At 36.8% G+C, this 27,041-nt stretch overlaps 5 protein-coding genes across 7 annotated transcripts; 2 read left to right on the top strand and 3 right to left on the bottom strand.

The window, feature by feature from the left end:
* Positions 1-1,954: 1,954 nt before the first annotated feature.
* LOC131798407 (ropporin-1-like protein) lies at positions 1,955-5,672 on the bottom strand. The gene is made up of 6 exons (XM_059116050.2): positions 5,459-5,672; positions 4,741-4,861; positions 3,933-4,024; positions 3,384-3,453; positions 2,847-3,022; positions 1,955-2,370 (listed from the first exon to the last, which is right to left on the bottom strand). The coding sequence occupies exons 1-6, from the start codon at positions 5,590-5,592 to the stop codon at positions 2,289-2,291; spliced, it is 675 nt and encodes a 224-aa protein (XP_058972033.1). The 5' UTR covers positions 5,593-5,672; the 3' UTR covers positions 1,955-2,288.
* Positions 5,673-5,721: 49 nt separating this feature from the next.
* On the top strand, positions 5,722-12,291 carry LOC131798406 (tetratricopeptide repeat protein 23-like). Its single transcript, XM_066166078.1, has 11 exons — positions 5,722-5,777; positions 5,858-5,978; positions 6,213-6,374; positions 7,021-7,212; positions 7,386-7,551; positions 8,024-8,195; positions 8,328-8,485; positions 8,584-8,749; positions 9,321-9,512; positions 9,668-9,750; positions 10,230-12,291. Exons 2-11 carry the CDS (start codon positions 5,879-5,881, stop codon positions 10,348-10,350), a joined length of 1,512 nt encoding a protein of 503 aa, XP_066022175.1. The 5' UTR covers positions 5,722-5,777; positions 5,858-5,878; the 3' UTR covers positions 10,351-12,291.
* Positions 12,292-13,750: 1,459 nt separating this feature from the next.
* Positions 13,751-15,076, bottom strand: LOC131798455 (uncharacterized). Its single transcript, XM_059116102.2, has 2 exons — positions 14,906-15,076; positions 13,751-14,075 (listed from the first exon to the last, which is right to left on the bottom strand). The coding sequence occupies exons 1-2, from the start codon at positions 15,062-15,064 to the stop codon at positions 13,926-13,928; spliced, it is 309 nt and encodes a 102-aa protein (XP_058972085.1). The 5' UTR covers positions 15,065-15,076; the 3' UTR covers positions 13,751-13,925.
* A 233-nt stretch (positions 15,077-15,309) lies between these two features.
* LOC131798442 (TELO2-interacting protein 2) lies at positions 15,310-23,292 on the top strand. 3 transcript variants are annotated; one of them, XM_066173378.1, is made up of 15 exons: positions 15,310-15,415; positions 15,631-15,799; positions 16,160-16,293; positions 16,640-16,751; positions 17,233-17,342; positions 17,982-18,050; positions 18,337-18,390; positions 18,539-18,586; positions 18,839-18,958; positions 19,676-19,750; positions 20,287-20,352; positions 20,864-20,976; positions 21,303-21,391; positions 21,663-21,736; positions 21,870-23,292. In XM_066173378.1, the coding sequence occupies exons 1-15, from the start codon at positions 15,326-15,328 to the stop codon at positions 21,999-22,001; spliced, it is 1,455 nt and encodes a 484-aa protein (XP_066029475.1). In that variant the 5' UTR covers positions 15,310-15,325; the 3' UTR covers positions 22,002-23,292. The 3 variants fall into 3 exon arrangements, with proteins under 3 accessions (XP_066029475.1, XP_058972071.2, XP_066029474.1); XM_059116088.2 differs by having other exon boundaries at positions 17,098-17,342; positions 21,870-23,290; XM_066173377.1 differs by lacking the exon at positions 17,982-18,050 and having other exon boundaries at positions 17,098-17,342; positions 21,870-23,291.
* Positions 23,196-26,339, bottom strand: LOC131798443 (trypsin-2). Its single transcript, XM_059116089.2, has 6 exons — positions 26,285-26,339; positions 25,584-25,700; positions 25,117-25,194; positions 24,424-24,628; positions 23,839-24,068; positions 23,196-23,661 (listed from the first exon to the last, which is right to left on the bottom strand). Exons 1-6 carry the CDS (start codon positions 26,328-26,330, stop codon positions 23,339-23,341), a joined length of 999 nt encoding a protein of 332 aa, XP_058972072.2. The 5' UTR covers positions 26,331-26,339; the 3' UTR covers positions 23,196-23,338.
* Positions 26,340-27,041: the final 702 nt, after the last annotated feature.

Here is a 27,041-nt window from a genome sequence, read left to right as displayed (position 1 = left end):
GTACGATGCCTAGAGCTGGATATGCTCTGTTTTCGTAGGGCCAAGTACGTCGCGCAAGTGGAAAAAAAGAAATAACTAAATAAGTGAAATTGAAAAAATTGGTATGAGTGCGCCTTGAAGAACTCTGGGAGTGAAGCGCACGAAAATTTCTCACTGTCTAGAGATGGGAAGGTTATGTGCCAAGTGGTGAGTTACCTCAAGTCATAATTTGAAAAAATTCAATTTCCTTAGAGTATGAAAAATTTGAAATATAGACCAAAATGATCCCCGGAAACTAATAAAAATTGAAATGGACCTTTTCCAGTGAAAGTAAAAAGTATGCACATAACAATCCTCTATTCGTGTCGAATTTAATGCTATCAATTTCTACGTCTTCCACAAGTGATGACGTCAATGGTCAACAGCAGAACACTATCAATAACATCCATGCCTTAAACATCGTTTTAGTAGTTGGAAAATAGTGTTGAGTTGAATATATGTGGTTTCAGTAGGGTAGAAGTATATTATATAGGGTGCCCCATAGTATTATCTAGAAATGAAACATGTCGGTGAACTTCGAAGTCTTATGGCAAATTTTTACGGTCAATTAGCCAGGCACAACAACTCGCCACCACCATTTAGAGTCAAATCGCCATCGGTGGCAAATTTATTGGATTTCACCGTGTTTGCGTGCACTTTTAATTTTGCATCACTAAAATTAAAAAAGAAAAAAAAACAATAATGTAGAAGGTCGTAGCTTTACTATGACGTAAGTTCCGTTAGACTTGGTTTCGAATTGCGTTGATAAGAATGAAACTCGCGTTAAAGGTCACTTCGGCACTCCTTGTGCATGACACAAAGAAAGGACGGAAAGCCACGTCTGAAAAATTTCGCCGTTCTTGTACGCGCCTAACTTTGCAACATACTACTACATCATAACTTGTAAGTTTTAGACGAGTTCATAACCATCGGCAAAAATCACCCGCCGAAATTCATTCTGGTTTTGCTGCACCTAAACTGATTAAAATCTTCGAAATATCTTCTTGCTTTTAGACCTTTGAATGGTTATTGTTCCATAATCAAGACACCACACACAGCTTCTGAGTGAATTTGCCACTGGTGGCGAGTTGACCGGATACCGTTCCAAAACTTGTTTTGTAAAGATTAACTCTTCCTGGTAACCTCAGCTCAGGCGGTCTCAAAAAGAAAGTAGTAATGATAATAATAGTAAAAAATAATAAAAAAATAGTAGACTGCGTTCATCGAATTTTGATCCAAATCTTTCCTCGCCTGCACAAGCCAAATTAAATTATTCCTATGTCACGTTTCGCCTCACGTAAAGTCGCTCGATAAATATTTCCATTGTAACGATCATTGTTTTTGAGGTTTTCTCCCGCTCGCATCTAATAACAAACCCCTAAATTTTTTTCATTGATTTAAATTAAAAATGTGTGACAGCGAATTTGACAAGTTTTCTTTAGCCAGAAAAGCACAGAATTACTTTTGTCCGCTATAAAAGTGCTGCCAACAACACGAGATAATTCTATGATGATGGCGTCAGGCCCGGGGGAATTTGGGGCAAGGAATTACCACAGTGTAAATCAACTGTGTCTACACCTAATTGAGTGAGAGAATATGTGAGTGACTCATTTGCATATCTGAGTCCCATAAAAACTTTTTTCTACACTTCGCGTATCCAAAAGTTTAATATGGCAGAGGGATACGGGACTGAAAAAGCCTTTTTTGGGCCTCCTGTATTCTACATGAGTGTTTGGAACATGAGATGGCCAGTAAAGGGTCAGGTCTGATCAGTAATTTGTACTGTAATTTGGTATCTGCCAGTTGGCTTCATCAAGTCACAAACTAGATAAATATGTACTGTTTGAAAAGAAGTCAAAATCTCACATTTTCCTCCTTATAATGATACTCGTGTATGGCTAGCCCTTGAATGCAGTAATTCAGAGCCAACAGGGCATAAGTTGAGTGAAAGTTTACTTCTTGATCACAATAGTACATGTATATACATTTCACTAACACTGCTCCTTGAAAGCATTCTGCTATCATTACTGTAAGGATCTAGCCATAAGCAACTTGTTTACTACATTAATCTGGCCTCATATATAAATTATATATATATGTAGGATTTTTCCAGAGATGGATGTGTATGATAGTATCTATGACATGTACATGTTGATTAGCACGGCCTGTAATATGTTGAAAACGCATATTTTTGACAGCTTGAGGCTGGAATAAAATGAACCAATATTACAAAAACAGTTTCTACTTCAGTTTTTATGTCATGATTGTTTTCATGAGTTTTCATTAGGTGAAAGTGGAGGACAACTGTCACTCATAAAGTTGCGTGGAGAGACTTGTCCTTCTTGTTTGTCTCTGAAAAAAAAAAAAATTTCTCACCATTAGCTAACATAAATCTGGTTCAATTCAATTTGTTGAGAGATATGGTAAACTTTTGGGGGAATATTATATACTGAGCCTTATGTACTCCTTTCTTTCTTGGAGGAAAGATTTAGGTAGTCCTTATCGCAATTGGAAGTAGATCTTAGAATGGTCAATGATCCAGATCATAGTTGAGCCATAGAACTATTCTATTTTGAATAAAGATTAATATTTACAGTGATGAAAAGATCAAAAGAACTCCAAGGGACAATTAGTTACCAAGGCTTAAAAAGTATTTTCAAAGAAAACTGTCATTCCAAAAAGAGATCATTGAAAAACCTTTTACTCCTCTGGTGTATTTCCAAGTCACACATTTCTAACTCTTAACTTCCCAACCACTATCATACATTTACTAGAAATTTGCAGGATGTGCATTTATTACTACTGAAATAAGTATGAATGCTACTCACACGTCATAGCTTAGGTGCTCAATGACAGCATCAACATGTTCCTTGGGAATTTCTCCATCAGTCTCTGCTAGGTATGTGAACAATTCCTTAAACAGTGAGAATGGTATTCTTGCAGGGCCCCCTTCTAGATCAGTTGTCAAAATCTCACAAACTGTTTTCATAGCCAATGTAAGATTCTAGGACATAAAACAATTTACAGTAAAGAAATGGAAATATTGCTGATCTTATAACTCTGTATCCATTCCTTTTTTGTTGGTTTGTATGGAACAAATCTAGCACATTAATTGACATGCAATTCAATTATCAGCACCATGGCTTGTTGTAGATTAGCCTCAATCACTTGAAAGGCATTTATTCTTGACTAACAATTACTGATTTCAAGAAACAAATCCTTTTCTGGTAAAAAGCAAACTTACTTAACAACAAGCTGTCAGATAAAAGTGTGTTTTATTTGTAAGCTTAATACTTAAAAATAGCTTTAATTCTTGACAATACAGACATATATTTGGCATAATATAACTTGACTACAATAATTACCTCACTAATTGCACTGCAAGCAAGAGCCAGAAAATGAAGCCACTTCAGTTCTTCAGCAAAACTTCCCAACCTGAAAAGGAATGGACACCTCTAAATTAATTTGCTTGATCCATGCACACTCTATATATGTACACCATCAGTTTCTTAACCCCTTAACCTCTTAGTGTGACTAGCATCTACGGTAATTTCTCCTTACAATGTCACCACTGAATCACACATTAATGTCATGAAAATAAAGGAAATGATTACCAACTACAGAAACTCTTGATTGTTAGAAAATTCTCCTTGTCAGCACCTTAGTAAATTTACAGACAACAGTATGGAGAATATGAATACTGATGTTAGGGTGGAAAGGGTTAACTAATATTACAAAAAACCTGTGGTCATTCATCACAGTGAAGAACAATGTATCATCCTTTCTTTTGTGACACAGTTAGTTCAATTGCTGACTGCCAAACTCTACAGCTCAGAGACAAACTATATCATTTCTAAATGTTAAGGCCACTTTTTTTTAAAATACACTGAGTAACATAGAGAGGCTTATATTACCTCAGTAGCTCATCCAGAGTGTCTTTAGGAAGTGACAAATGTTTCCACTTTTCTTCCAAGGATGACAACTCTATAACAGGCTTTCCACCTAGCTGTTGGGAAAAAATAAATAAATGAGGATAACATTGTGTTCTCTGATACACAAATTATGGTGAGTAATTAGAAGTGGATAATACAATTTAACAGATAATCTAGAAAAAGTATGTTATGGTGAGTTGATGTGTATTTCTAACATTTTAGTCTACAGTAGTAATATAATTCATTGAGGAAGTACCTATGTTCATTCTCTGAAGAGTAGGGTCATGGATACTGTATCCATTTCATGTATGCAGGGTCTGTCAAATTCAGACTCAACCATCCCACAGATTAAGGTGCCATTCTATCAAGGGGAAGATTTGAGTTTTTGGAAGATCCCAGGAGGAAAAACATCCTCACGACATGTTTTTTTGTTTGTCAGCTTACCAAAAAATGCTTATAGTTGGCCCTAGCAGTAGAACTAGGATCTCTCTTGTGTAGAGACCATCTTAGCTGAAAGGCACAAAGGATACTTCCACAAGTAAGATCCTTGCACTTAGTAAGGTAAATTTCCTGTGGAAACAGGAAAATTACCTGTGGAAGAAGAATTCACCTGACTTAACATCACATTTTGTCTTTTTTCTGGAGTTCATGAAAGCTCATAACTTAAGCTCATAACTTATCAAAAATGATTTCAAATATCCTTAATTAAAGTTACTTCATTGTCATCTAAGAATCAAGTTTGGCAAAATGAATCGATGACATCAAGCTTAATACAAATGGTGTAAGATACCTGTTTGTGTAAAACTGCAAGTAAGCCTTGAGTAAGGGGTTTTTCCAGAGGCTGCCCTAACTGGAACTCGAGACGTTCTTTAACTGGGGGTGTCTCTCCTTTAGACAAGGCATCAAAGTACCTAAAAGTTTATCAATATCAAGTTTTATTTAAATCAAGATGGCTAAATGCACGTTTATGTGGTGCAAATGTTATGACGTACACTTTCTTTTAAAGGTTATACGAAGCTGATGATGAGTAGTTCATTATCAATAAAAGATATCCTTACTTGTAAGTATCATTGAATGTTTCCCTTCATCAGTATTACAATATGTCTCAGTTCAAATGAAGTCCGTAACTACTGTCGAAAGGAAATGGGAGAGTTCTGCTGCCTGACTTTTTTCCGAGGACACTTAAACACAATTAATTCCCAAAGACCATTCAAATATCCTGTTACATATTTTAAGATGCAGGGATCAATGGTATTACTACGCTAGTGGAGAAACTGCCAAATGTTTATTTTCGTAACGTATTCATTTGAGTCAAAAATTCGACAAGTAAACTAAGTTTTGGGCTACCTCCATCAACCCTCCTTACCAAAATGTTGGTGTGATAGTTTATCGCGTTAAAATATCGTTACGGTATTCAAGACTCTTTCAAAAGGCTGGTGACAACAGTCTACCAATTAAAACTCAAAATAAGAAGTAAGTTTATCTCGGAAAGAAGAAACAAAACTTACGCGTAAGCCCACTGTAAAACATCCTTCGGTTGTGTACGAATAGCAGCCTTAGTAAACTGCTTTAGGATATCTGGCAACTCTGGAGGAATGTTGATTTGTTGTGAGCAATAGATCGGCTCCTCCTTTTGAGGCATAACTCTTGTATTTCAAACGAGTCTTTCCTCTGTCCTTGCAGTTCAAGATGGCGGGTGTTAGTTGCTATGACGACGACAAGCCTAACTCCCATTATGCTTAGCGTGGAAAAAATTCAGACTTGGAAAATATGGTGGTTGATGTCAACAGGGTTAACAGGAGTGACTTCGGAAACTCTGATCCCAGGGTAGGTTATCTCAGACGATATTTAACTATACTGTCTTTGTCTCTCTTTGAGCTTGTTTACGCTTGAAAATGCATTCTAAGTTTGACAAGGCGTAAAATTCGATGGAATTAGAAGTGTCGTCGGTCGCAAGTAAAACTGCAAGTGATGCAAGTGTTAGCAGAACAGACACGACAAGCGATGATGAGGAATCTTATCAGACAGGTGTGATGGTAGTTTTTGCTCCTATCTCCACTGTAACACTTCATTAATCCCTCCCTCTTCTCTTTGTAACCCAAAATATTTCGTGTTGTTTCCACTCTTCTATCCTAGAACATACTGTACGTAATGGTCAGCGGTTTGAAGCGTAATCTGTAAAATTACCTGTAGTTCACTAGTAGATCCTCATATTCTTTAATCAAAGCTGAAAAATGTAGTGAGAGCTTGAACAATTGCCAGATCAACAGAAATATGTCATCCCAGAGGTGATCCACATTCCATCTGCATCTGATAACAGCCCAAAGAGTTCAGGAATTGCTGTGTATAAATATTCCTCCTCTGAGGAATCTGATCATGAAGAATGCAATGAAGAGGGAAATTATCCTTCAGGATATGTTAGAGGTATATTACGCACTGTGTTATGTGAGTGTACACCATTCAAACATTTCAAAACTTTTTAAATTCTATTTTCTTTTCTATTAAAGATTAAGATAATGAGTGAAAACAAAGTAAGGAAATAGATGAATGAAAGGAACACTTGTTTAAAAGTTTTGACATCAAGGAAAAAAATATGGCCACAACATTTATAATAGATGATAATGTTAACTAAGAACCAAGACAAAAGTTTGTTAGATTGCCTTCGAAAAGGGATTTGTGACCTGTTTTTTTTTTCAAAAAGGGATTCAATTGAATTGAATAGAAATAAAGCTTTTAGTCACTAAATTTGACATCCTCTTAATTCTTGAGAGATATTGCTGAAAGCTTTTTTTGTTAGCAAGCATTTATTTGCTTGATACATTTGCCAGGTAAACTAAGTTATATTGCAGAGTAAGGCAAGATACAACGTTCATTGTTGAGGAGTTGTAATGTACCCACAATTCTGTTGCCGTGGAAACATCAACAGTCAAAATAATATCTCTCTACACAAACTGTTGATTCAAGGAACCAGCTCAACTGATTTATGTTAACAGTAGACAAAACCAATCATTATAATTTAGAGCAATCCTTCAGATTTTATTTTTTGATATGATTTGTTGCATTTGATTAGGTTTGGCCCCACCCCAGGTTTTGCTTAAAAGCTACAGAAGGCAAGCACGGGAATTTGCCAACAATGGAGATGATAGAGCTGTACATGATCGAATCCGATGTGTAGCTTTAACCAGAATAATTTATGGGGATAATCACTGGAAACTGGCTAAAGCTTACTCAAAGCTTTCACAGGCATATCTAGAGCAGAAGGGTAGGTTCTGTGAAATTTTTCTGATCAGTAATGTTTAGGATAAACTATCCTCTACTAACACATCAATTTTGAGATCTAATTTTGAACATATAAGGTAAACCTAAATTTGTTTTTAATATTTTGAAGAGAGATTTTATCCACTTATTTTCAAGTCATTGTCTACTTGTTGTCAGGAATGGCCCAGCAAGCCCTGATTCATGCTGGAAATGCTCGTGATGTGTTACTGGCAGCAGATGCAGTAAAACATCAAGGAAGACAGATTTATGACAGATCTGATGTGCTTCCTGTTATGGAATTGATGTATCTTGTGATGGGACAAGCTCAGATTGCCTTGAAGAAGTAAGTGCAATGTACATGCAGTAGGTGAGTTTGCTGCATTGCTTTCCCTAGCCTCTTGCACCACCTGATTTTCCCACAGAAAAATTATTTGCAGTCTGTTTTGTTTTCTTAAAGTGTGGTTGAGGTATTCCAGCTGAAACTGCAACTTGTTCCACTTTCTGAAGCTGACAGGGTTGAATTTTAGATTTTATCAAGGTTGGAAAAGCAAAAATAAAGAGGGATTTCCTTCCACTGAAATGGCAAATTATCATCAAATGACTTGCACAGTAGAACTGTATTGAAGTAGAAATTAAATTTTGATTGAACTTACTTAGCAGTGATTGCAATTAAATGACCTGTTATGCTTCTAACTCACAATTAGCATACAGCAGACAGTGTAATATTTTGTTTGTGTGAAACTTGCAAGAAGCATTTAAAGGTAATGTAGCATTAAGATGTAGGAGAAAAGAATAGTGCATTTGCTTCTTTACAGCACACAGAAGGCTGAGAACAGCTTTAAGAAAGCAGAGTTAGTATCACGAGAAAGAGAAGAACTAGGGCCAAAACATCAGGACCCTAACAGACGGCTTCAAATATTGTTGGTCCTTGGTCGCGTCAGTCTTAAGACTCACAAAACAGGACATGCCCTGGAATGCTTTGAAAAGGTAGCAGTTTCAATTTATGGTCTTACTTAAACAGTAAATGAATAAAATTATGAGAAGCCTCGATATAAGAACCTAATTTTTACTCTTGGTCTCAATAAGCCAATACACAATTCTGTATGTTTCACATTACAGGCATTAGAGGTTGCTCAGAAATATTATGGAGCTGAAAGCAAAGAGTTGATTCCAATTTACCAAAGCCTGGCACGTGCGGAAGGAAGTCATGGTGACACAGCCAGCAGAGAAAGGGCATCAAAGTTGTTAATGCAAGCTCATGATATCAGCAAATCAAAGTAATGTCTGAACACAAATATTGTTGCCAATCATGAGGCAAGTTTGTTTAGTTTTATCATCTTCTGTAAAAAAAAAATGTTTTTATTCATATTTATAGATTTGGGGAAGATTCAATGGAAGTTGCAGACTCTTCATTTGTTATGGCCATAAGTTACACTGATGATGATGAAAGCCTAGATAAAGCCAAGAAATACTTGAAGAATGCCATAACTTTATACATGAAGCATAGAGGTCCATATAATAACTCAACTATAAAGGCCCAGGTACAGTTTAAAGTCATCTCAGTACATATTGTTGTATTTTGTTGTATCTCTTGTAAAGGTAACCTAGACACATAACTGAGATCTTTCACTGCAGAAATTCTTTTATCAAGTTGCAGTTTGAAATAAAATCTCTGGTCTTTTCTCGCTCATTTTAAGTTTCACTCAAAAATTTTATGTTGTCTTTGATCCAAAATATTTCAAGGGTTTTCAGCAACTTCATGATTGTTATTCATGTCTTTTAGCTATTGTAACAGTGCCTGTTGACCAATGAGAGGACAAATAAACTTGTTATTTCATAAAAATCATTATCAAATTTTTACTTGGAGAAAATCTTTATTTTCTTAAAAGGGAAGTGAGCATAGGTAACAATAATATTGTTAATACCAACAGCTTAATATGGTTATTATTTGTTTAGCCAGCAGATAGAAGGTTGGTAATATTATTGTAATAAATCAGTAACTTGATTGTTCTTGTATGTAAACAGATGTACAAAAGTAAAACTTTTTGCAACAACTGACTTCTGGGAAATTTTTCCACTTTTATTGTAAGTTTGCGTTTTTTTTTTAATTAGGATGAGCTCAGTCGTTTGTTAATTCGTGATGGCAGTCTGGAGGAGGCAGTGTCGCTTCAGAAGTCAGTGGCAGAAGCTAAGACAGTGGTGTATGGTGACCCAAGTGAGCAGGCTGCTGCTTCATACCAGTTGATGGGTAGTATAAGACTGAAACAAGGACGAACACAGCAGGCTTTGAAATGGCTCACCAAGGTAACACCAAGTTTTAATCTATGTTCTTTGTTTATTGGAGCTCTAGGATTGGTTACCATAATTTACCAGTTTTTCAAACTTTTTCAGATATTATAGCCATGGACATTGTATTCCTCATGATTTAATATAATTTGTTTTGTGTGTTTACCTGTTAGGCGCACAATATGCTGAGTGCAACATTAGGAAAGAGTCACAAGAGAACAAAAGAGATGGCAGACACCATTAGCCGCATAAAGATGTAAGTTGTGTGGAGTATTAGAGACTTGTTTGGAGAATTCTTTTAGCGGGCGATTCGTATGTTCATAAATATTTTTCTTTCATGATCCAAGGGAAACCACAAGAAGTTCTTTTTAGATAAAAGGCACTACCAAAAACTTTTCTTGTCCGGTAAAGTATCGAAAGAGCTTCATAAGAAATGACTTTTTTCCCTGTAAAGAAATAGATTCTGAATCTCTTTTCGGACTGAAGAATATAACCACCATTCTTAGAACAAATTGAATATATCCACCCTTCCATTTGAGGGTAATGAAAGTTTCGAACTCAGAAAGTTTCCATTTCTAACAGGAGCACGTGCAGTCCCTCATTGTCAGTTGACATCAGCCAACACTAAGGGTTAGTCGTTCCTCCCGTGGCAAAGAGCTTTAGGTTAAGTAATTGTGGAACAAGGAAATGCCTAAAATCTTAGTGGTTGAATACGTGCAAATATCTTCATTTCAGGTCGCCTGATGCTCAAAAATTCCTAAGTGCAGAAGACAAACTGAAGAAGAGACCAAGGTTCACTCAAGTCGTGGGTAGATCTAAACCCTTGGGGTACTCATCAACCCCTTACGGGGATTAACTTCATTCGTGTAACGCTGAGTGGAACCAGGGATGAGAGAAATGCGAATGCTAAATGTATTTATTGCACAGAACAATCTATATAACTGTAAATTGTCTAAACCAACATGAAGGAAAATCACGATAGAGCGTGCCATCTTGTGTCAGTAACGTCTTTCTTTCTTCGTATTTCGAAGTTCCCTTTCTTACATTGTCTTAACTCTTTTTTCCATGAACCACACCTTTCATTCCCATTTAACTATTCTCTTGCAAACCAGTGCGCCCATATGCTGCTTATGAATAAGATTACTGTGGTCGAAATTCTTCAGTCATTTCATCTCTTGAAAAGGAATATCTTCACCTACCATTGACCATATCCTAGAGCACTGCACCAGAATGGCATGTTGAAAAAATCAAATCCTGTAAAAGCTCTCTATTCTTCATTATTTTTAAGTGAAATAATACAAGTGAGTTACTGTTAGTTCTATCCTTTTTTCGTCTCTATCATCACACGTCAATTTTATTTATCTATTATCTAATTTAACGCCATGACTTTCTTTTTTCGTCTTGGTTTAATCAGTCAAGCGCTGGAACAAATGAGCTGATCATAATTTATTTTCAACTGAATACCTAAACAATACTACAAACAAATCTTTGGTAAGAAATGTGAACAATTGAATGTTTGCCAAAAGGGTTGATTGTTTTCACAAAATGTGAAGATATCCTCTCCAAATCTACTGTTTAAGGGAGAAAAGTAATGTAAGGGGCTTAGTGATACGAGCTGCCTATTGCTTGCTCCGCGTCGCATGAGTAAATGTCATGAAATGCTTTCTTAGATATTTTCAGGAATTTGAGGAGAGAAATACATGGCGATGTCTTTGTAGTTGATGTGTGTCAATCCAAATTGACTATAATACATTTCACCGTTAAGATGGTTGTCATTTTGAAGGTGAAAATGGCATGATGAGGTCACCAAGACAACTCAACTGAATAACATGAGAGAGAGCGAGGAAGTCAGAATCTTGTCGAGCTTCACCACTTGTTCCGGATGGGCATAGACTGAACTTAAACAATGCAAAGAAATCGTTACAGGGAGAGTTGGGCAAGCAGCTTTACACGATTGAGAAAGCATACAACTGCCACCCGGCGTTTCCCTCCAACAATAACAATAATAATAATATTATTATTATAATCATGATCATTCCACCTATCAAGATCAGGACTCAAGACAGAGATTCTACGGGAATTGACTCAGAAAACAAATATAGCTTAGAATTTGTCAACAGACCGCAACTTCCCCAAACAATTACTAGGCTGTCACTTAAAAAAAAAAGACTGAGGTACCGAAAAAATGGCTATAACTGCATCTTCCAAAGGAAAGATGTTCTTTGTGAACTAAACATCCTCTTTCTTCAGATATATACCACAAGAGTGCAATCCGAAAACCATCTCCCTTGTGCGAAAGTGATTGATGTCGAATTGGGTGGCCTGATCACTTTACTTCTATTACTAAGGGCATGTATAACGAGCCGTCCCTTTTGTTGTGTTTTAGAAAAGGGAGACATTTTAAAAGCGTAAACAAACCTTTAATCGTTGAACACACAACTGCACAAATTACACGGTCAACCGAATATCTGTATAGGTAACATTAAGTAACGAAAAGTGATAATACTAAATGCAACACAAATGAATAGTATGAACAAGAATATACAACCAACACCAAGTTCGTGTTCTATTTACAATCAACACTACACCTTTGGTTTAGAGAGAGTATCACGGAGGAGAAATTCAATTTCAAGTTCAGACTTCTTGAACTTATTCTATGGTATTCCTTGTATGGCTCTTAATTAGCAGGATATTGTTTCACTGGTACCAGTCGATATATCACCATTCCACTGTTTGAATAAGTCAGTCAGAAAATTATCGTTATGCATAATGCAAGAAGACTGCCAGTGTTACTTTATGTGTTCATTTTTCTGTTTTCTCGCTTTTTCTGCCGTCGTCCACAGAAACGATTTCATTCTTCTGATATTTTCGCTCTTTTCAGCCATGTCTGGCCTAATCCTACAGACTTTTCGGTTATCTATTCTGATTCAATTATCCGAATTCAATTGCGGTTGCTACAGGCTTTGGCGGATAGCACATAGTGTCCCGGAGAAAAGTTTACAGACTGATGGCTTTCGAAGACAGAAATTCTCTCTTATGTTTTCCTCAGAGTAGTATTTTTGTTGCAACGTGTGAAAACTTCGTACTCGATGTTCGTAAGTCCATTTCTGCTTTCTCAGCATATTTTGAATGATCGTATTCTTGAGGCGGCCTTCATAATTAACAGCCTCGAATGTGAGAGAACATCTGAAGTTTTTCATCAATATTTTCCGCTTCATTTCATCCTCCACTCTTCTCGATCGTTGTAATGGTTTTGTTTTGATCATTACTGTCGTTTCGTTTTGATCGTTTTGCTTGTTTCACTTGCTGTCTCGGGTTTTTAGAATATTCCCATTTGGTTTGCCGCCCTCCGAAAAAACGTGAAATTACAAAACGTGAAATTACCAAAATTTGCATGATTTCAAACCCCGATGGCAAAATAAGTTTTCATACCATGGAAGCTTATTTTGCCATCGGAGTTTCAGTGGAACTTTCAGGGAAGTTTTCTTACAAATGGTACTGTTGAGATTTGTAAGCTGCCCTGCTGAACATGAGTTTATCCGTTGCAAATGTTAATACTGCTTCCTTAGTTTGCAATCTTCTTAGGGTTCCGCGCCTCCTTTCCTGCCTTTGGAAGTATTTCTTCCCTCCGATCACTAACACCTCCGCAATCTTTCTGCCTTATCATTACATTTTCTTTTATCAGCTTTGTGTAAAGTACAAAATGATTCCAAGTAATCAAACCAGTGACAAGCAACTAAGTGATCTTAAAGGAAAGAAACTAGCAACATGACCCCAAAACTACCAACACACTTCTTCCTAATCAGCAATTGAATTTAAACCTAAAACAATGCTATGGCAAGAGATGTGCATTGACTCAAGGCAGTGAAACAGGTCAACATATCTCTGAAATAATGTAAATGTATGGCATCTTGTACTTTTCAAGAGGATGGGAGAGGGGGGGGTGGGGTGTCCATCGGGTGTGGTTCATTATCCCTAAAGGAGCAACATTCCTCATCAGATCAAGTCCTGGACCCAAGCTTAAAAATGTCTGCAGAGAAGAGTTTGAAATACAAACAAAATCTGGAAGACATGAAAAATTGATTTTTGTGCACTTAAACTTCCAACAAGAAGCAGAGCAGTCACATATTCTCCATTCAAGTTAAAAATATGGAGTACACTGCACTTAAGTCTTTTCATAGTGAAAAAATCAAACCTCACTTTTTATCGCAAAACAAAACACTTTAACACCAGTAACTACAAAAGTTTACATAGGACACACTTAACAAACTTCAGTTTAATACATAAACGAGAGTTGAGAATTTTGTGATAGCAGCTGGACTTAGGCAACTCTCAATCAACATCTCCAAGGTCTTTTAAGTTGATCACTCTCTTTCATTTAGCTAATGTGAGTGTCATAACTTATGACAACAAATGGCAGGTATTTAACCCTTATTTCATTTGTTCTTTGATGAATTCTTTTGCATTAGAAGCTCCCTTTTTGCCCAACTCCCATGCTGCTACTGGTACTTGCTCCAGTCCCCCAAAAACTCTCTGCACTCCACTATTCCAAGACTGCCTAATTTTTGTAGTTGTTGGAAGCTGTAAAAATACCAGAAAAAATTACCAGATATCTACATGTTACATTAATTTAAGATGAATTAAAGGATAATTCCTAAAATGAACCAGTAAATGACTACAAAATTATTGGGTGATTTCCTATGGCTTTACAGTGGTAAAACTGCACATGAATACCAGCATACAGGAAATAACTTTCACACAGCAGTTAAAAGAAAAGGATTCCATGAGAAAATTTCGAGGTTTTTCAACAGCAGACCCACTCTGTAGACACTCAAACAACCTTTCCCAATTTCAATCAACAAGCTTCTGATGCGTGAACTCTTTAATAGTAATAATAGTTTTATATTGGTGTAATTTGAATTCTTCATTACCAGATCTAATTCCATACATATGATGTATATAATGTAAACTCACGAAGGTTATTTTTCCCAAACAATAATTGGTTCAGACTATTAATGGTTTTTCAGAAACCATCACAATGAGATGTACACATCGACGGCAACATAAGTACTATGATGTATATCATAAATAAAAGATAATGTTCAGTAAGCTTATCTTTATCAGTAATGATGAAAAGCATAGCTCGTGATTCGTTCACCAGGGGAATCTAAAGAGCTAAGATCCCGAATATACTTAAGTAGACTGTTCCATAAGGAAGTGCCCATGGTATTTGAACGACCGCTTCAAATAGAGATGTAAGCGAACAATGATACAAGAGAGAGATATGAGTCAACGCTTTCAGCATCACGTTTGCCTACAATATGCACTTGCTGAAAAAAAAATTTTGTAGCAGTGAGTGCATGTTGTAATCATAGCCCCACTAAATAGAATTATTTGTTTCGGGAACTTACCTCAGGTAAATTAACGGGAATGTTTTGACGAGTTTTACTGTCAATCATCGAGAGCTGTTTTATTGTGTCGTCTTGTGAACTTAACACTTCTGACAATCCATACAATGCAAGGCCGCCAATAATAAACTTACCAGCAACCTTCACTAAAGTTACCGCCATCTTTGCTTTCTTCTCGGGTAATGATTTGAGAGGGAGGGGGTAGGGTTGACTATTCATGAACCAAAAACTTTATTTAAAGAATACATTTGATACTTTTAAACATTTTCTTTGTTTCAAGTTTATTTTGAATAATGGGTTTTTCATTTTTCAGGCTTATTTGTCCATTAAACTGAAAATTTTGCAGTATCTTATATCCGATCTCTTCCTCTCCCTACACGGGTTGAATTAACTGCTTGGCAGCCAAGCCTTACGATCAACAACATGGCGGACGAAATGATACAGGTTTCTCAAACCTTACAAACATTTTTGCCAGAAAACGCATTCATGGAAATCATAACACTGCTGAAGAAGGTAGATATCGCAATTTTGATTTTAATATAATCATTAGGTAATTACTCCCTTAATTCTGAATCTTAAATGATTATTTGAAAACAACGCACCAGAGAAAGAGCCATTCCGTGGATAAATATCGGATTTATCATCAAGGTTTTGTTTATTTATTGATATTTATCAGGGCGACCAGTTATGCAAGGATTGAAACCAGTCAAAATTCACCTTGTTTGCAGGTTAATTTGAAGGTACCTTTGGAAAGAAGGTACAGTGACTGGTTGAATGGTCAGGGATATTCGAAGTCGTGTGAAAATCTGGATGAAAAATCTCAAGACAGAGAGAAAATTGCTGCAGTTATCGAGAATTTGGTTCAGTGTGCAGAGCCATTTATCGAAGATGAGGGGGGTGAGTTTTTCACAACTACAAAAAATAGCTGTTTATCTCAAAAACAGTAATCAATAGCCTGATTGTCAGATTGAAGAATTAGGTTTGGGACGGCACCATCTTTTAAATGAAATTCTACAGTCAGATGTCTAAGTACATAATTTGATAACAACGTTATTCTAATTAATACCTGTATCCTTGATTTTTTTGGTCTGTTTGCTTTTTAGTTTGTTTCTAGGGTATCACCCTAGTAACAAAGTTCTAGTTTGTTACTCAGGTGAACTTTAAATAAATGAGTTTGTTATTTGATGGTCAAAATGGTTTGAACAATCACCAAATTGACAGAACAACACATGTCTGACCCTGAATTCTTTCATTAAGGCTGGGATAAAGAAGAGATGTTGAAGCATGAGACCCAAGCCTCTGCTGTTTTGAAGATTTGCCAGTTACTTTTATCTTCACTGTTGAACAGGGATAATCAACTGCTAGCAGAGAAAGAGTTCCCAGTGGATGCAGTGAGTTGTTAAATTTTATTAGAACTGAGTCAATAACATTTATTTTTTTTTAGCACTTACATACATGTAGTAGCTGAAAATTAATTTAATAAACAATAGACTTTAACAGATGTTCCTCAAAAGGTTTTTTAAAATCTATTTATGATAATAAAGATAGAAAATAATGATAATACTAATAAAGATAAAATATAGTAATTATTTACAGCTAAACATGCTCTGAAGGTTCATGCTAATATACTGTGTGGAGATACTCCCTCATAGCAATCTTAAAAGATTTCAAGGAGGTAGGTTCTTAACATCATTAACCAAAGTGTTCCATATACTTATTTGTACCTTGAAATTGCAGGTGTTTAAGAAGTTTATTTTAAAAAAGACCTGCAGTTGCTTGGTGGCTTTATGTGCTGTACACATGGAGTCACATCTTTGGACAAGCACAGCATCAATGGCCCTTGCTCATGGTATGAGCACTAATATTATGCATTAGGAACATCCAGTTTCCTGGATTTTTGCATGCTCATTTTATAGGATTATCTTCATTCTACAAAATTTCTACCACTGAAATTTATAAAGTATAATGCAGATACTGTACATTTTGTTTGGAAACTTTGTTTTTGTGTATGCATTTGAGTTACCATTTCATGGCTTTCTTTGGATAGTTGATGATCACAGATCTGCTTATTTTGTCATTATCAACTGAAAAATGTCTTACTTTGTTCTTTTTTTAAAATTGTACCAACTTTTGAAGCTTGAAAGGTTTACTCAGAATGTTTCAATGAGAGATTGTAAATGGCCAATGTGTTGCAGAGCTGGTTTCCTTGATATATACCAATTGCCAGTGTCCATCAGTACAGGAGCTTCTCTGTGGCTGTGTTGAGGTTGAGTCTGTTGTGTTCAACATGGTAGAGGAGAGTCAGTCACCAAACAGTTTGTTCCCTTCAGGGCTGTTCAGACATATCCTTGATTATTTGAGATCTCACCTCCTTAAAGATAACTGGAAGAAATTTCCGCTTGCTTGCCATGGGCTTGTGTGGTGCACTCTGCAAATTAAGGTGAACTGCCTATAATTATAGGATACTTAGTAGAGCAATACCTCTTTTTCAATAAACATCTGTCTACATGTTGTTGATTTCAATTTACTGAATAGGAGGACTTAACAATATACAGTATATCAGCTCATTGGTTATTTTAAGTCCAAGCCTTTGCCAGCACAGCAATTGAGTCTGTGGATTATTTGTCTTTCCTATTGATATGAACAACATTTCTATTCCGATTGATACGAACAACATTCTAAGAATGATTTGGGGACTTTTGAAAATTTAAGGGATAGAACCAAATTTTTTTTAATGTACATGTAAATAATTAAGGTTGAGAGAAGTAAGTAAATAACTCTGACTAGAAAAGTTTTGAAAACTAACTAAAGTTTTGGCTAAAATGCAGTGGATTTAAACCCTCCAACTCTGAAGATTCAGAAGCAAATTCTTACAACTGATTACCATAATTTCAATGCTGGTTATTGGTGAGGATTTGGGGCTTTATTTAAACAATTCTTAGGTTTGGATCTCCTATTTGATTTTAGTGTATAAAAAGAATAGAGAGAACTTTTACAATAATCACTCTTGAGAATCACACAGTTGAGGCTAAGCATCAGACATTTTCCTTCTAACCTTCTCACTCTTCATTGTCTGTAGCATCCTTATGTGGGGGAACACTTTGCCAAGCTGATGTCTCCTCTATTACTTCTCATAGATGATTATGAGGTATAGGTTTTTTCATTGGTGAAATTCTCTAGCATTTGATGAAACTAGATTTTAATGAAGTATTTTAGGATTTTGTCTTTTTTCAATTGATTACTTGTGATCTTCATTTTGGAATTAGATTACTATAGTGTCCATGGTGGACAGTTTAATGCTTGTTGGAAGTTGTGGATCTTTGTCAATTGGCATGAATGCCAGAGGTTATGAAATAGTCACCACAGTCATGTTTAAAATTTACTAATGGAATGTACCTAATGAACTACTTGTTTATTCTTCCACTATCAAACAGACTGAGAACAAAACACTGGGGTTTAAGTGCTTAAAACATGTCATTGATAATGTGGTATGTGGAGCTGATTGTTTTCACTTTATAACTGTTATGATACCTTGTATCTACAAATATTGTGCATATGTATCAGTTTCTCTGTCAAAGGCTACAGATAGTTAAATTCTATTATACTCTGAATATTTCTTATTCTTTTCAATTTCAGAATTCAGCTGAATTGCAGTGGTATGGAAGAGCTGATGTTCTTTTTGAGGTAATTCCTAAAACTCCTAAATCCAGCACATTGAACTTAGATCTTTTGGTTTTGATGGAAATGGTATGAGTACTCAGTTCTTAGTTTTTACAGAGTCTTGAGGACAATATTTATAAAAATCACATCAGCAGCTAGTCAATAGTAGAGCATCCCCACAACTTTTTTCATGTTTGTTTAGGGCAATAAACTTGCATGGTAAAGGGAATCAACACTATTTAGTAACATGATATTTATGGCATGAATTACCTGTAGGCATCCCAGCGTCACATATATAGCAATAACCCCTCCCTGATGCGTTCTCTTCATCCGTGCCTGCTAAGCATCCTAGCAGTTGTTGAACCATCTCCAAAGAAAGCCAAGTTTGGCCGTAAGGTGATGTTCACATTTTCTTTACTTCTTTTATTTGCTTCTTTTATCATCATGATATCATACGATTGTCTGGCAGGGAAGGGTGTGTAGGGTTGAAAAGGGTCATTGTTGGTGTGTGGTTGATTGACTTACACCCCTTTACTGAGTCTTACAACCAATAACATCATGAATGAAGACTGACCAATCAGTTTTCATATACCAGCCTTACAAAACTTGAAAGACAAATAACTCCTTAATATGTGAGTGTGATGATAACTTCCATTTGGGTTATAAAAGACATCAGTCAAATTAAAAAAATAGTCCTTGTCTGGAAAACTCTCATTCTACTGGTCACAAGCACAGTAAAGTTTTACTTTTAGGTTGAAACCAATTACACTTTCCTGTTGACATTGTTTATCAAGAGGATGGGAATTTATTTTGACATCCATCTGTGAACAGGAGCATGTTGTCTTTTCTGATGGCTTTCATGGCTTAGAGGTTTTTCTTTCTTTTTTTCTTTCTTTCTTTTCTCAATAATTCAATAATTAAAAGAAAATCTAAGTAAAAGATCTAGGCAGTAGACCTATGTAGGTGGCAGGACTGCGTACCCTGAACAAAAGGGACATAAACCAAAGTGCTAAGAGGATCTCTTTTGAGGAGTGGTGTCAGATAAACAGGCTGATCTTATTTTGGTGTGTATTGTTTGATTCCCTGACCTCTACTTTTTTTTTTTTTTTGCAGACAACCAAATGTGATGGTTTGTTTCAGATTATCCTCTCCTCCATGGAGTTTGAAAGTAAAATTGCTGTAAGAAAGGTCAGTTTTTGGAATAGGCATTGGAGGAATCTCCTAGTTGCAATACATCTGCTGTTAAAATTTTCTATCTAAGAAATGTGGGTGGCAGAAGAATTCCAGTGTAACCCAAAAATTACTGTAAATATGGTTAGCTCTTCTAGTGCTCTATTACTATGGATGGCCACACATGATTCACTCTCAGATAATTAGATATACATTTTTTTTAACTGTATATGGACTGTATTGTACATGTACCTCAACTGATCACAGCTTTTAACTATCCATGGCCTTGAGTTTAATCTGAAAGACATAGTTGTTTCTACAGAAACGATTCAAGCATCTTATGGGTGACCAGTTTGCAGATTGCTCCAAAAGCAATCCAGGAAAGAACTTCAATCTGTTATTTCTCCTTTCATCAGATTTTGTTAATGAGCTGGTGTGCTTGCCTGATCATCCATTTTTGGGAACAACTTGAATATTAAATTGTGGCGGTAATGCCGCAGTAAAAAAAGTTGAAACTGCGTTTACTTAATAATAATTATTTGATTTGTTTCCAGGCGTATGCAAGTCACCTGAAGCATTTTATTGAACACATGGGAATAACAATACTAAGGCACTTTAAGGTAACATATTTGGGACAATCCTATCCTCAAGTTCCTAACTTGCTTATGTGTATTTAATATAAAAGTAATATCTGAAATATGTCTATAGTAAGATAAGTATTTGTCTAGATAATTAACGGGAGTTTGTTGCCGTTTTCAGGCAAATTTCAGTGTGACATTTGACATTTAAAACATGAGAGGCAAACGCACTAAATATAGCCGTTGGTACTAACTTAATTTGGTATTAGTGACTAAGTTAATGGATACAAATTACGTCTGAAACTGCTCTTGGCACGTGGTGAAAAATGTGTCTCTATGTACGTCCGCACGTTAGTCTATCTGTCTTTTCTATCTGTCTATCTACCGCTGATTAGGTCTCAATACATGAAGTTCCAGTATGACAGTTTACAGTCACCCATTTATTCAGTTGATCTCAGTTTTGTTGACTCTTTCTACGCTGAGTTGAGTCACCTTGTTCGCTACATAACATGACTTGGCAATATTCAAAAGAGGTGATTTAAATTTTTTTCAGCGGCTTTTAAAAGTTATAGTCTCATATTTGGAAGTTAGTGATTATCCAGAGGAAGAGACACGGTTGGCTGTTTTGGATGCATTGAAAGTCGCAATGTTACAGGCCTGGCCCAGGTGAGAGAAGTTGCCTGCTCCTGATTCCACTGCTACATGTGCCAGGGCGGAGATATTCGAGTCACAATTGGCTCCACTCACTTTGTAACATCATGAACGTTCTGTATTCATGAAACTCAATGTACGACCAGCGTTAATAGGTTTTGAATCAATCGGCACAGGGGTTTGTCAGAAAACTATCATCTCCAAGGAAGTTAATTTTTGTGATCAACGTTCCGCGATGCAAACGCTTAGTATCGCGGGCGTTTGTAAATGTTTTGCTTAGGGTCACTGGTCATGCGTAGTATGCTCTTTCTTACTCCTTTTCATGCTTTCTATATTTTTAGGATTCCTAATCACAGTTCTACAATCCTGAAGAGTCTTTTGAAGCTGTTGGTTGATGCAACTGACTCTTCTGCTTACATAGCAGTTCAGGGTAACCGTTTGTTTTCTTGATAGATTTTGTCAATACTTATCCTTTAAGTAAGAATGGGTGTCAAAAAAAATACATGGAGACACGTTTGTTTCTTTAAGCGCTTCCCTTTTCGTAGGAAGGAACACAACCAGAGGTTTCAGCAGGAATGGAGTAATTTACTTGTATGGTTGGGAAGAGAGTTGTTCAGATCTTGTGGAACCTTCTCAACTACGTACGTGGGTTTTTTTTTCGAATAAAGCGTAATATTTGCGTTTAATATCTTTTATTTCAGCTTTTGAGCTGCTGAACCAGAAAACAGCTGAGTGCTTGGTGGTACTTTTGAGGTGTTGTGGAAAACAGGTCGAGGTATGTCTGTGTGAACAAAAAGCTGTTCGAGATTATTCACATATTAAGATTTGTTCCTGTCGACATCGTTACTTAATAATTATTTTTTGTGTCTTCATACCAAAGTGAGAGCAGGATGGTTGATTTTCTTTAGGACCAATTGAAAGAGCTGCAAGGCGTGGGACACAAAGAAGTTGAAGAATGTGTGGAGAAAGTCCTCCAAGAAACCGGATGTGCAACAAACGCGTCAGTACAATCAGCTCATCAGATGTACGATGTCACGTGACAACAATTGGTATGAGGAACATCAGAGGAGATATAAGGATACCGCAAGCATAATGCTTTATTGCCCCGGGTGATGAGCTGTCGTGCATCCAATATCGAACGTGAAAACACAAAACTGTGCCGTTGGTTCTTTGTCAGATATGTAAAGAACTATTTACGACCTCTCCGGTTTGTAGAAAGAGCATCGTTTGAGAATAACACAATTTGTCTATGGGAATCGTTTACTAGACGGTGAACCTTGAAGGATAACAAATTACTTGATGTAAGATTTTGTTCAGCAAGGAGTCAGCTGTTGTGGCTAACACAGAAGAAACACATCAATCATATTCACGTCTGAAATGTCATCGAATTGTTCAGTTAATATTAGTTTGATGAAAAGCAAGGTGTCTGTAGATGTTGTCGATAACAAAGGTATTAATCACCGACCCACAGAAACTTATTACATGTATTACCGATGAAAATATTTCCAAACAGTGGCTTGAAATCACTTTTGGGATATTTCAACCTTGCCATACCTTGTGACAAGATGGACTTGTTTGTGTGTCAACGCAAAGCTCTCACGTAAAGGAAAGGGGAACGTTTGATCCAAGTTTATGTAGCAGTTCAGCTTTTCAGGTTTGTATGCACGTGCTCACAAATTGTTTCCTTTTTTTAGAAATGTCAAACTTGCGGTGAAGTAACGCTCTGAATATCTTACAGTGAATATCATACAGTGAATATCCTACAGTGAATATCTTACAGTGAATATCTTACAGTGAATATCTTACAGTGAATATCTTACAGTGAATATCTTACAGTGAATATCTTACAGTACTACAGTAGAAGTGGCACCGAGTCAAAAACTTACTGAAATGTAAGGGACGTCCAAATCTTTAGGCGCTCTGAGATAAACATCTCTCCTTATGAACGGGAAAAGAAATAATTGCAGTGCCTTATCGAAAATTCTCATGAGACTACCGTAAAAGCCCGTAAGATAATAATATCACTGAATGAAAAAAAAGTGGAGTGTTTCGTCACAATGCAAACCAAATGTGATCACCTCATAAATATTTTGATATTAGAGTTTAAGTACGCTAATAGTATCAGTACCATAAATCGTTAATATGTAGAACACCAAGAAATACAATTGGCATACTTTTTGTCTTCGTCATGATGAGAAGGCCGGGAAGAGGGCTGATGTTTTTAGTGGGATTTGACAGGACTATGAATGAGGTTTGTGGGCGCCATTTCCTTCATTAAACAACAAACCATCCATGAAATACTTCATTTGTATCCAGATTTATTTATCTATTGCTTTACTTAAAACCTTGTATCAATGTCATCAAAGTAAAGATTTAATCAATACGAAGCCATTGTGTCATAGACCCAATCTAATAGGTATCTTATATTGGCGTACACACCAAAGTACCCTGGCTGTGCGCATTTGTGCCCCCAGCTTGTAGCACCCTCCAAGTGCCATTTACCGCCATATTTGCATACCAGTGGACCTCCACTGTCACCTTGGCACGTGTCTATCCCACCTTCATCATGACCTGCGCACAGCATGGAGTCGTGGATCTGCCTTGGATAACTTTTGACACAGCGCTCTTTGGAAACTAGTGGTACTTTAGCTTGCATGAGTTGACTGGCACTAGGTCCTCCAGAAGACAGGGAACCCCAGCCTGTGGTTGATAAAAGTTAAATAGCATGTAACTGAAAGAATATATGAAAAACAGCATTTCCCTTACTAAAATGATAAAGATTGCGCACTAAAATGGAATTGTTCCAAAGTTTCCGACAGGTGTTGCTGTGAATAAAAATTCCCACAAATTTGACCCAAAATGTTTATAGTGAAATACCTGTGATCCAGCATGTCTTGCTACCGTCATCAATTGGTAGATCAACTGATGCGTCTGGTAGACAAGCGAGTCTCACAGCCCTGTTGATCTCCGCCGGTCTGCTAAGCTTCACTAAGGCGATATCATGACTCATACCGAATGGTTTCTTGTACAAGTGATGCATTATAATCCTTTCAATCTCAATGTCTTGAGCTGTTGCATCATTTCCCTTTTTGTTATGAGCTCCCATTCTGTTAGGTTAAACAATTGGGAACTTGGTTTATTTCTTGGCGTGTGAATAAATAAAGTTAAACACTAGGAGGAACGGAAATCTTCATTCTCTTTTTATGTTGAGAATAGAGATACTATATCAGGTCCTTGACCAGATCCAGCCTGAGCAGCCTGAGCAGCCTGAGCAGCCTGAGCAGCCTGAGCAGCCTGAGCAGCCTGAGCAGCCTAAGCAGCCTGAGCCTATAATGAGCTTTAATGTTCAGCTTTAGATCAAAAAACAAATTGAAAGAATCAGTCTATCGTAATCTCTCAGACTTCTTGTTCCAAATTACAGGGCCATCTATCTTGGATAATGACTGAGAAGATTCAGATTACCTGATCCTGAGATCCACAGCTCTCTTCCTTTTTACACAGTGTGCGGCGGTAAGAACCCATTGTGGAGCTATCAAGGTTCCTCCACAAAAACTTGCTCCTTTGTTATATGATGGACGATATTTGAGCATTGCTTGCCATGGCCAGTCGCCCGCACGGGCCTGGGTACCACCAACAATTCGTGACTCTGGTTTCATGCCGCATGAACCTGAACGTCGAAAGATTATTTTAAGATCAGTATTCAGGGGAGGAGAAATGAATATTTGTGAACCATCTCAAAGATAATCACTCAACTTCTCGGTGATTATTCAAGAAGAGGCACTAAGTCTAAACAGACTGTAATTATTAGTCAGGTGATTGTCAGAGAACCTATCAGGAATCGACTTACGTCCGCTGCGGCTGTCTATAACAAACGCTGCTTTGTAACAATCTTAGCCATGGCCGGGTTAACGTAAGACTTGACATAATCGACCAATCAGGTCACATATATCTCTGTAATCACCCTTGTGTAAGGACCTGTAAGTATACTAATACGCAATAACGTTCTCCAATTAATTTCCCTAAAACGATTTTTGATCATATAATTCACGCCATCGATTAGTATAGTTACTGGTAATTCTGTCAATGTTCAGTTTTTCAAGCAAGACAAGCACAGATAAACTTCTTCAGAGAGGCCTTGATATGAACTCCACTCACCTGGGGAAGGGGGAGGTGCGGGTGGTCTTGATGGCTTTGGAGGCTCAGGTGGCCTTTGTGTCACAGGAGGCCTGGGACCTAACGATCAGAGAAAAAAGATCAGTAAAAGGCATGTTTAATCAAACAGTGTTTAAGATTACAGAAACGCTGATAGACATACAACAGAATCGCGGAAGATGCTACTTTGAGTCCTATTCAAGGAATAGACCTGCCAACTTTCGGATCTCTCGCTCTAGTGCTCTACCTCTGAGCTACATAAATGCAAGGGGTGTGATGTTCCCGGAACCATCTTAGCGGCTCCTGCGGCTTGATGTTCCCAGACCCATCTCAGCGGCTCTTGCTTACGATTCTTGATGAACTCTTTTTCAGCGCGAACTCCTCGCAAAATGTAGGAAACGATAGAGTTGGATGCCACTACTGGCAGGAATGTCAAAAGAGAGTGATTAAAAGCTGATATTTCTTCTTACCTCCGCACGAACCGCAACTCTTCTTACATTTGTATTTTACGAAGCTATTTGTTTCACACAGATTGCCTGGTCTGTTCATGTAGTCTTTGCAGTTTGGCCAGTGGTCGTAACACAAACCTGTCAAAGAGAGTGAGATATCACTCAAAGGTTACTTGCAGTCAAAAGTAATCTGCTAACTTTTTTTTTGACGTACGTAAGTTCAGAGCACGTTTCAGTTGATTCAAATTCCTGCGTCAAATTCCTATCATAATAATGGCTTCAGTAGTACACATGTTTACAGGTAATAGAATTGGCGAACTTAACAGTATGGATAATATAAAAAAGAAGATAAATTGATACATGAAACGTAATTTATATTCCTATAAAGCTTGCTAAATTTACCACGTCAGATTAAAATTTTAGACTCTATAAACTAGTTCAAACCGTAACTTGAATACAATTAATATCTTACAAACTAATAGTAAGTAAATTCGAGCTTAGTTTCGAAATCCTCTGTATGCCTCCAACATTAAGAAATTAAACAATTTGCCGAGGATTAGACAATCTCAAACAACAGAGCTAAGGGTGATTATATCCTTAAACATGAGTTAAGATACCACACCTAAAACTTTTATAGTTCATCCTCTATTTAAAACTGATGAACATTGTTTGTCTCTGTGGCATCAAATTTCATCAATTCAATTCACTTAAGAACTTCCTACCATTTATTTCAGCCGACAAAATCACGAGAACAACGAAGAACTTCATGATACTGAGTTCACGGAAACAACTACATATGGAAATTAGGAAAGTAGGAGGTGAACTTTTAAGTTTTCAGATGAATGGCGGACAACTGAGAAAATATTTGTAGCTAAATTTGAGACCCTGTTAAAAATCATTTTTGGCAATAAAGACTTGTTTGCATTTATTCATAGCAGAAAAAGGACTTTTTTGGTAAAGAAAAAAGTTGGTTATACAAGTTTCAAAGTGTATGAAGTTTTCAAAGTTATCTTGGCTGAACAGCTTGGCAGATGTGCGTAAAAAAATCGCAAGTTGTCGACACTGTCAGCAATGTCTCGTATAACGAGAATAATCTCGGCAATGCAGCTGTTTTTAGGAAAGCTGTGTCAATCTTTAGCTGTATCAGCTCCATAAATCTTTGTACAAACAGAGTATTAACAGCTGAGGAAACTGTACTGAATGAACCTGCAGTTGTAATTTTGGTATTTTTGTAAGGAGAAAAAAAAAAAAAAGAGGAAAAAAACCGACCATCAACCGGTCTATATCTCCACTGAAAAACTTACTGTAACCTAGAACAATAGTATCTGTTTACAACCTTGGGCCGGAGAAATGCACTGTAAGAGTGAATTGGCCGACGAAACACAACAGAATGTTCCCGGCCAGAGCTCGAACTCGGGTCAGTCTTGATCTTAACTATAGACCAGGTTATCAATTGAAACCACAAATCGGTCAAGAACA

Source organism: Pocillopora verrucosa, chromosome 1 (assembly GCF_036669915.1).
Source record: "Pocillopora verrucosa isolate sample1 chromosome 1, ASM3666991v2, whole genome shotgun sequence".
Lineage (NCBI taxonomy): Eukaryota > Metazoa > Cnidaria > Anthozoa > Scleractinia > Pocilloporidae > Pocillopora > Pocillopora verrucosa.
Note: the sequence above shows the minus strand (reverse complement) of the source record. Positions and strands in the feature narration are given on the sequence as shown.

Coding starts and splice junctions, on each gene's coding strand:
- LOC131798443 (XM_059116089.2), bottom strand. CDS start 26,330: ATGAAGTTCTTCGTTGTTCTCGTGATTTTGTCGGCTGAAATAAATG. Junction 24,629..25,116: donor CGCACCTCCCCCTTCCCCAG/GTGAGTGGAGTT, acceptor TTCGACGTTCAG/GTTCATGCGGCATGAAACCA. Junction 23,662..23,838: donor CAAGACATGCTGGATCACAG/GTATTTCACTAT, acceptor TATCAACCACAG/GCTGGGGTTCCCTGTCTTCT.
- LOC131798406 (XM_066166078.1), top strand. CDS start 5,879: ATGGAATTAGAAGTGTCGTCGGTCGCAAGTAAAACTGCAAGTGATGCA. Junction 5,979..6,212: donor TGAGGAATCTTATCAGACAG/GTGTGATGGTAG, acceptor AACAATTGCCAG/ATCAACAGAAATATGTCATC. Junction 7,213..7,385: donor GGCATATCTAGAGCAGAAGG/GTAGGTTCTGTG, acceptor ACTTGTTGTCAG/GAATGGCCCAGCAAGCCCTG.
- LOC131798407 (XM_059116050.2), bottom strand. CDS start 5,592: ATGCCTCAAAAGGAGGAGCCGATCTATTGCTCACAACAAATCAACATT. Junction 4,862..5,458: donor GTTTTACAGTGGGCTTACGC/GTAAGTTTTGTT, acceptor ATAAACTTTTAG/GTACTTTGATGCCTTGTCTA. Junction 3,023..3,383: donor CTTGCAGTGCAATTAGTGAG/GTAATTATTGTA, acceptor TTTATGTCCTAG/AATCTTACATTGGCTATGAA.
- LOC131798442 (XM_059116088.2), top strand. CDS start 15,326: ATGGCGGACGAAATGATACAGGTTTCTCAAACCTTACAAACATTTTTG. Junction 15,416..15,630: donor TCATAACACTGCTGAAGAAG/GTAGATATCGCA, acceptor CCTTGTTTGCAG/GTTAATTTGAAGGTACCTTT. Junction 19,751..20,286: donor GTAAAATTGCTGTAAGAAAG/GTCAGTTTTTGG, acceptor ATTTGTTTCCAG/GCGTATGCAAGTCACCTGAA.
- LOC131798455 (XM_059116102.2), bottom strand. CDS start 15,064: ATGGCGGTAACTTTAGTGAAGGTTGCTGGTAAGTTTATTATTGGCGGC. Junction 14,076..14,905: donor TTCCCGTTAATTTACCTGAG/GTAAGTTCCCGA, acceptor GTATTTTTACAG/CTTCCAACAACTACAAAAAT.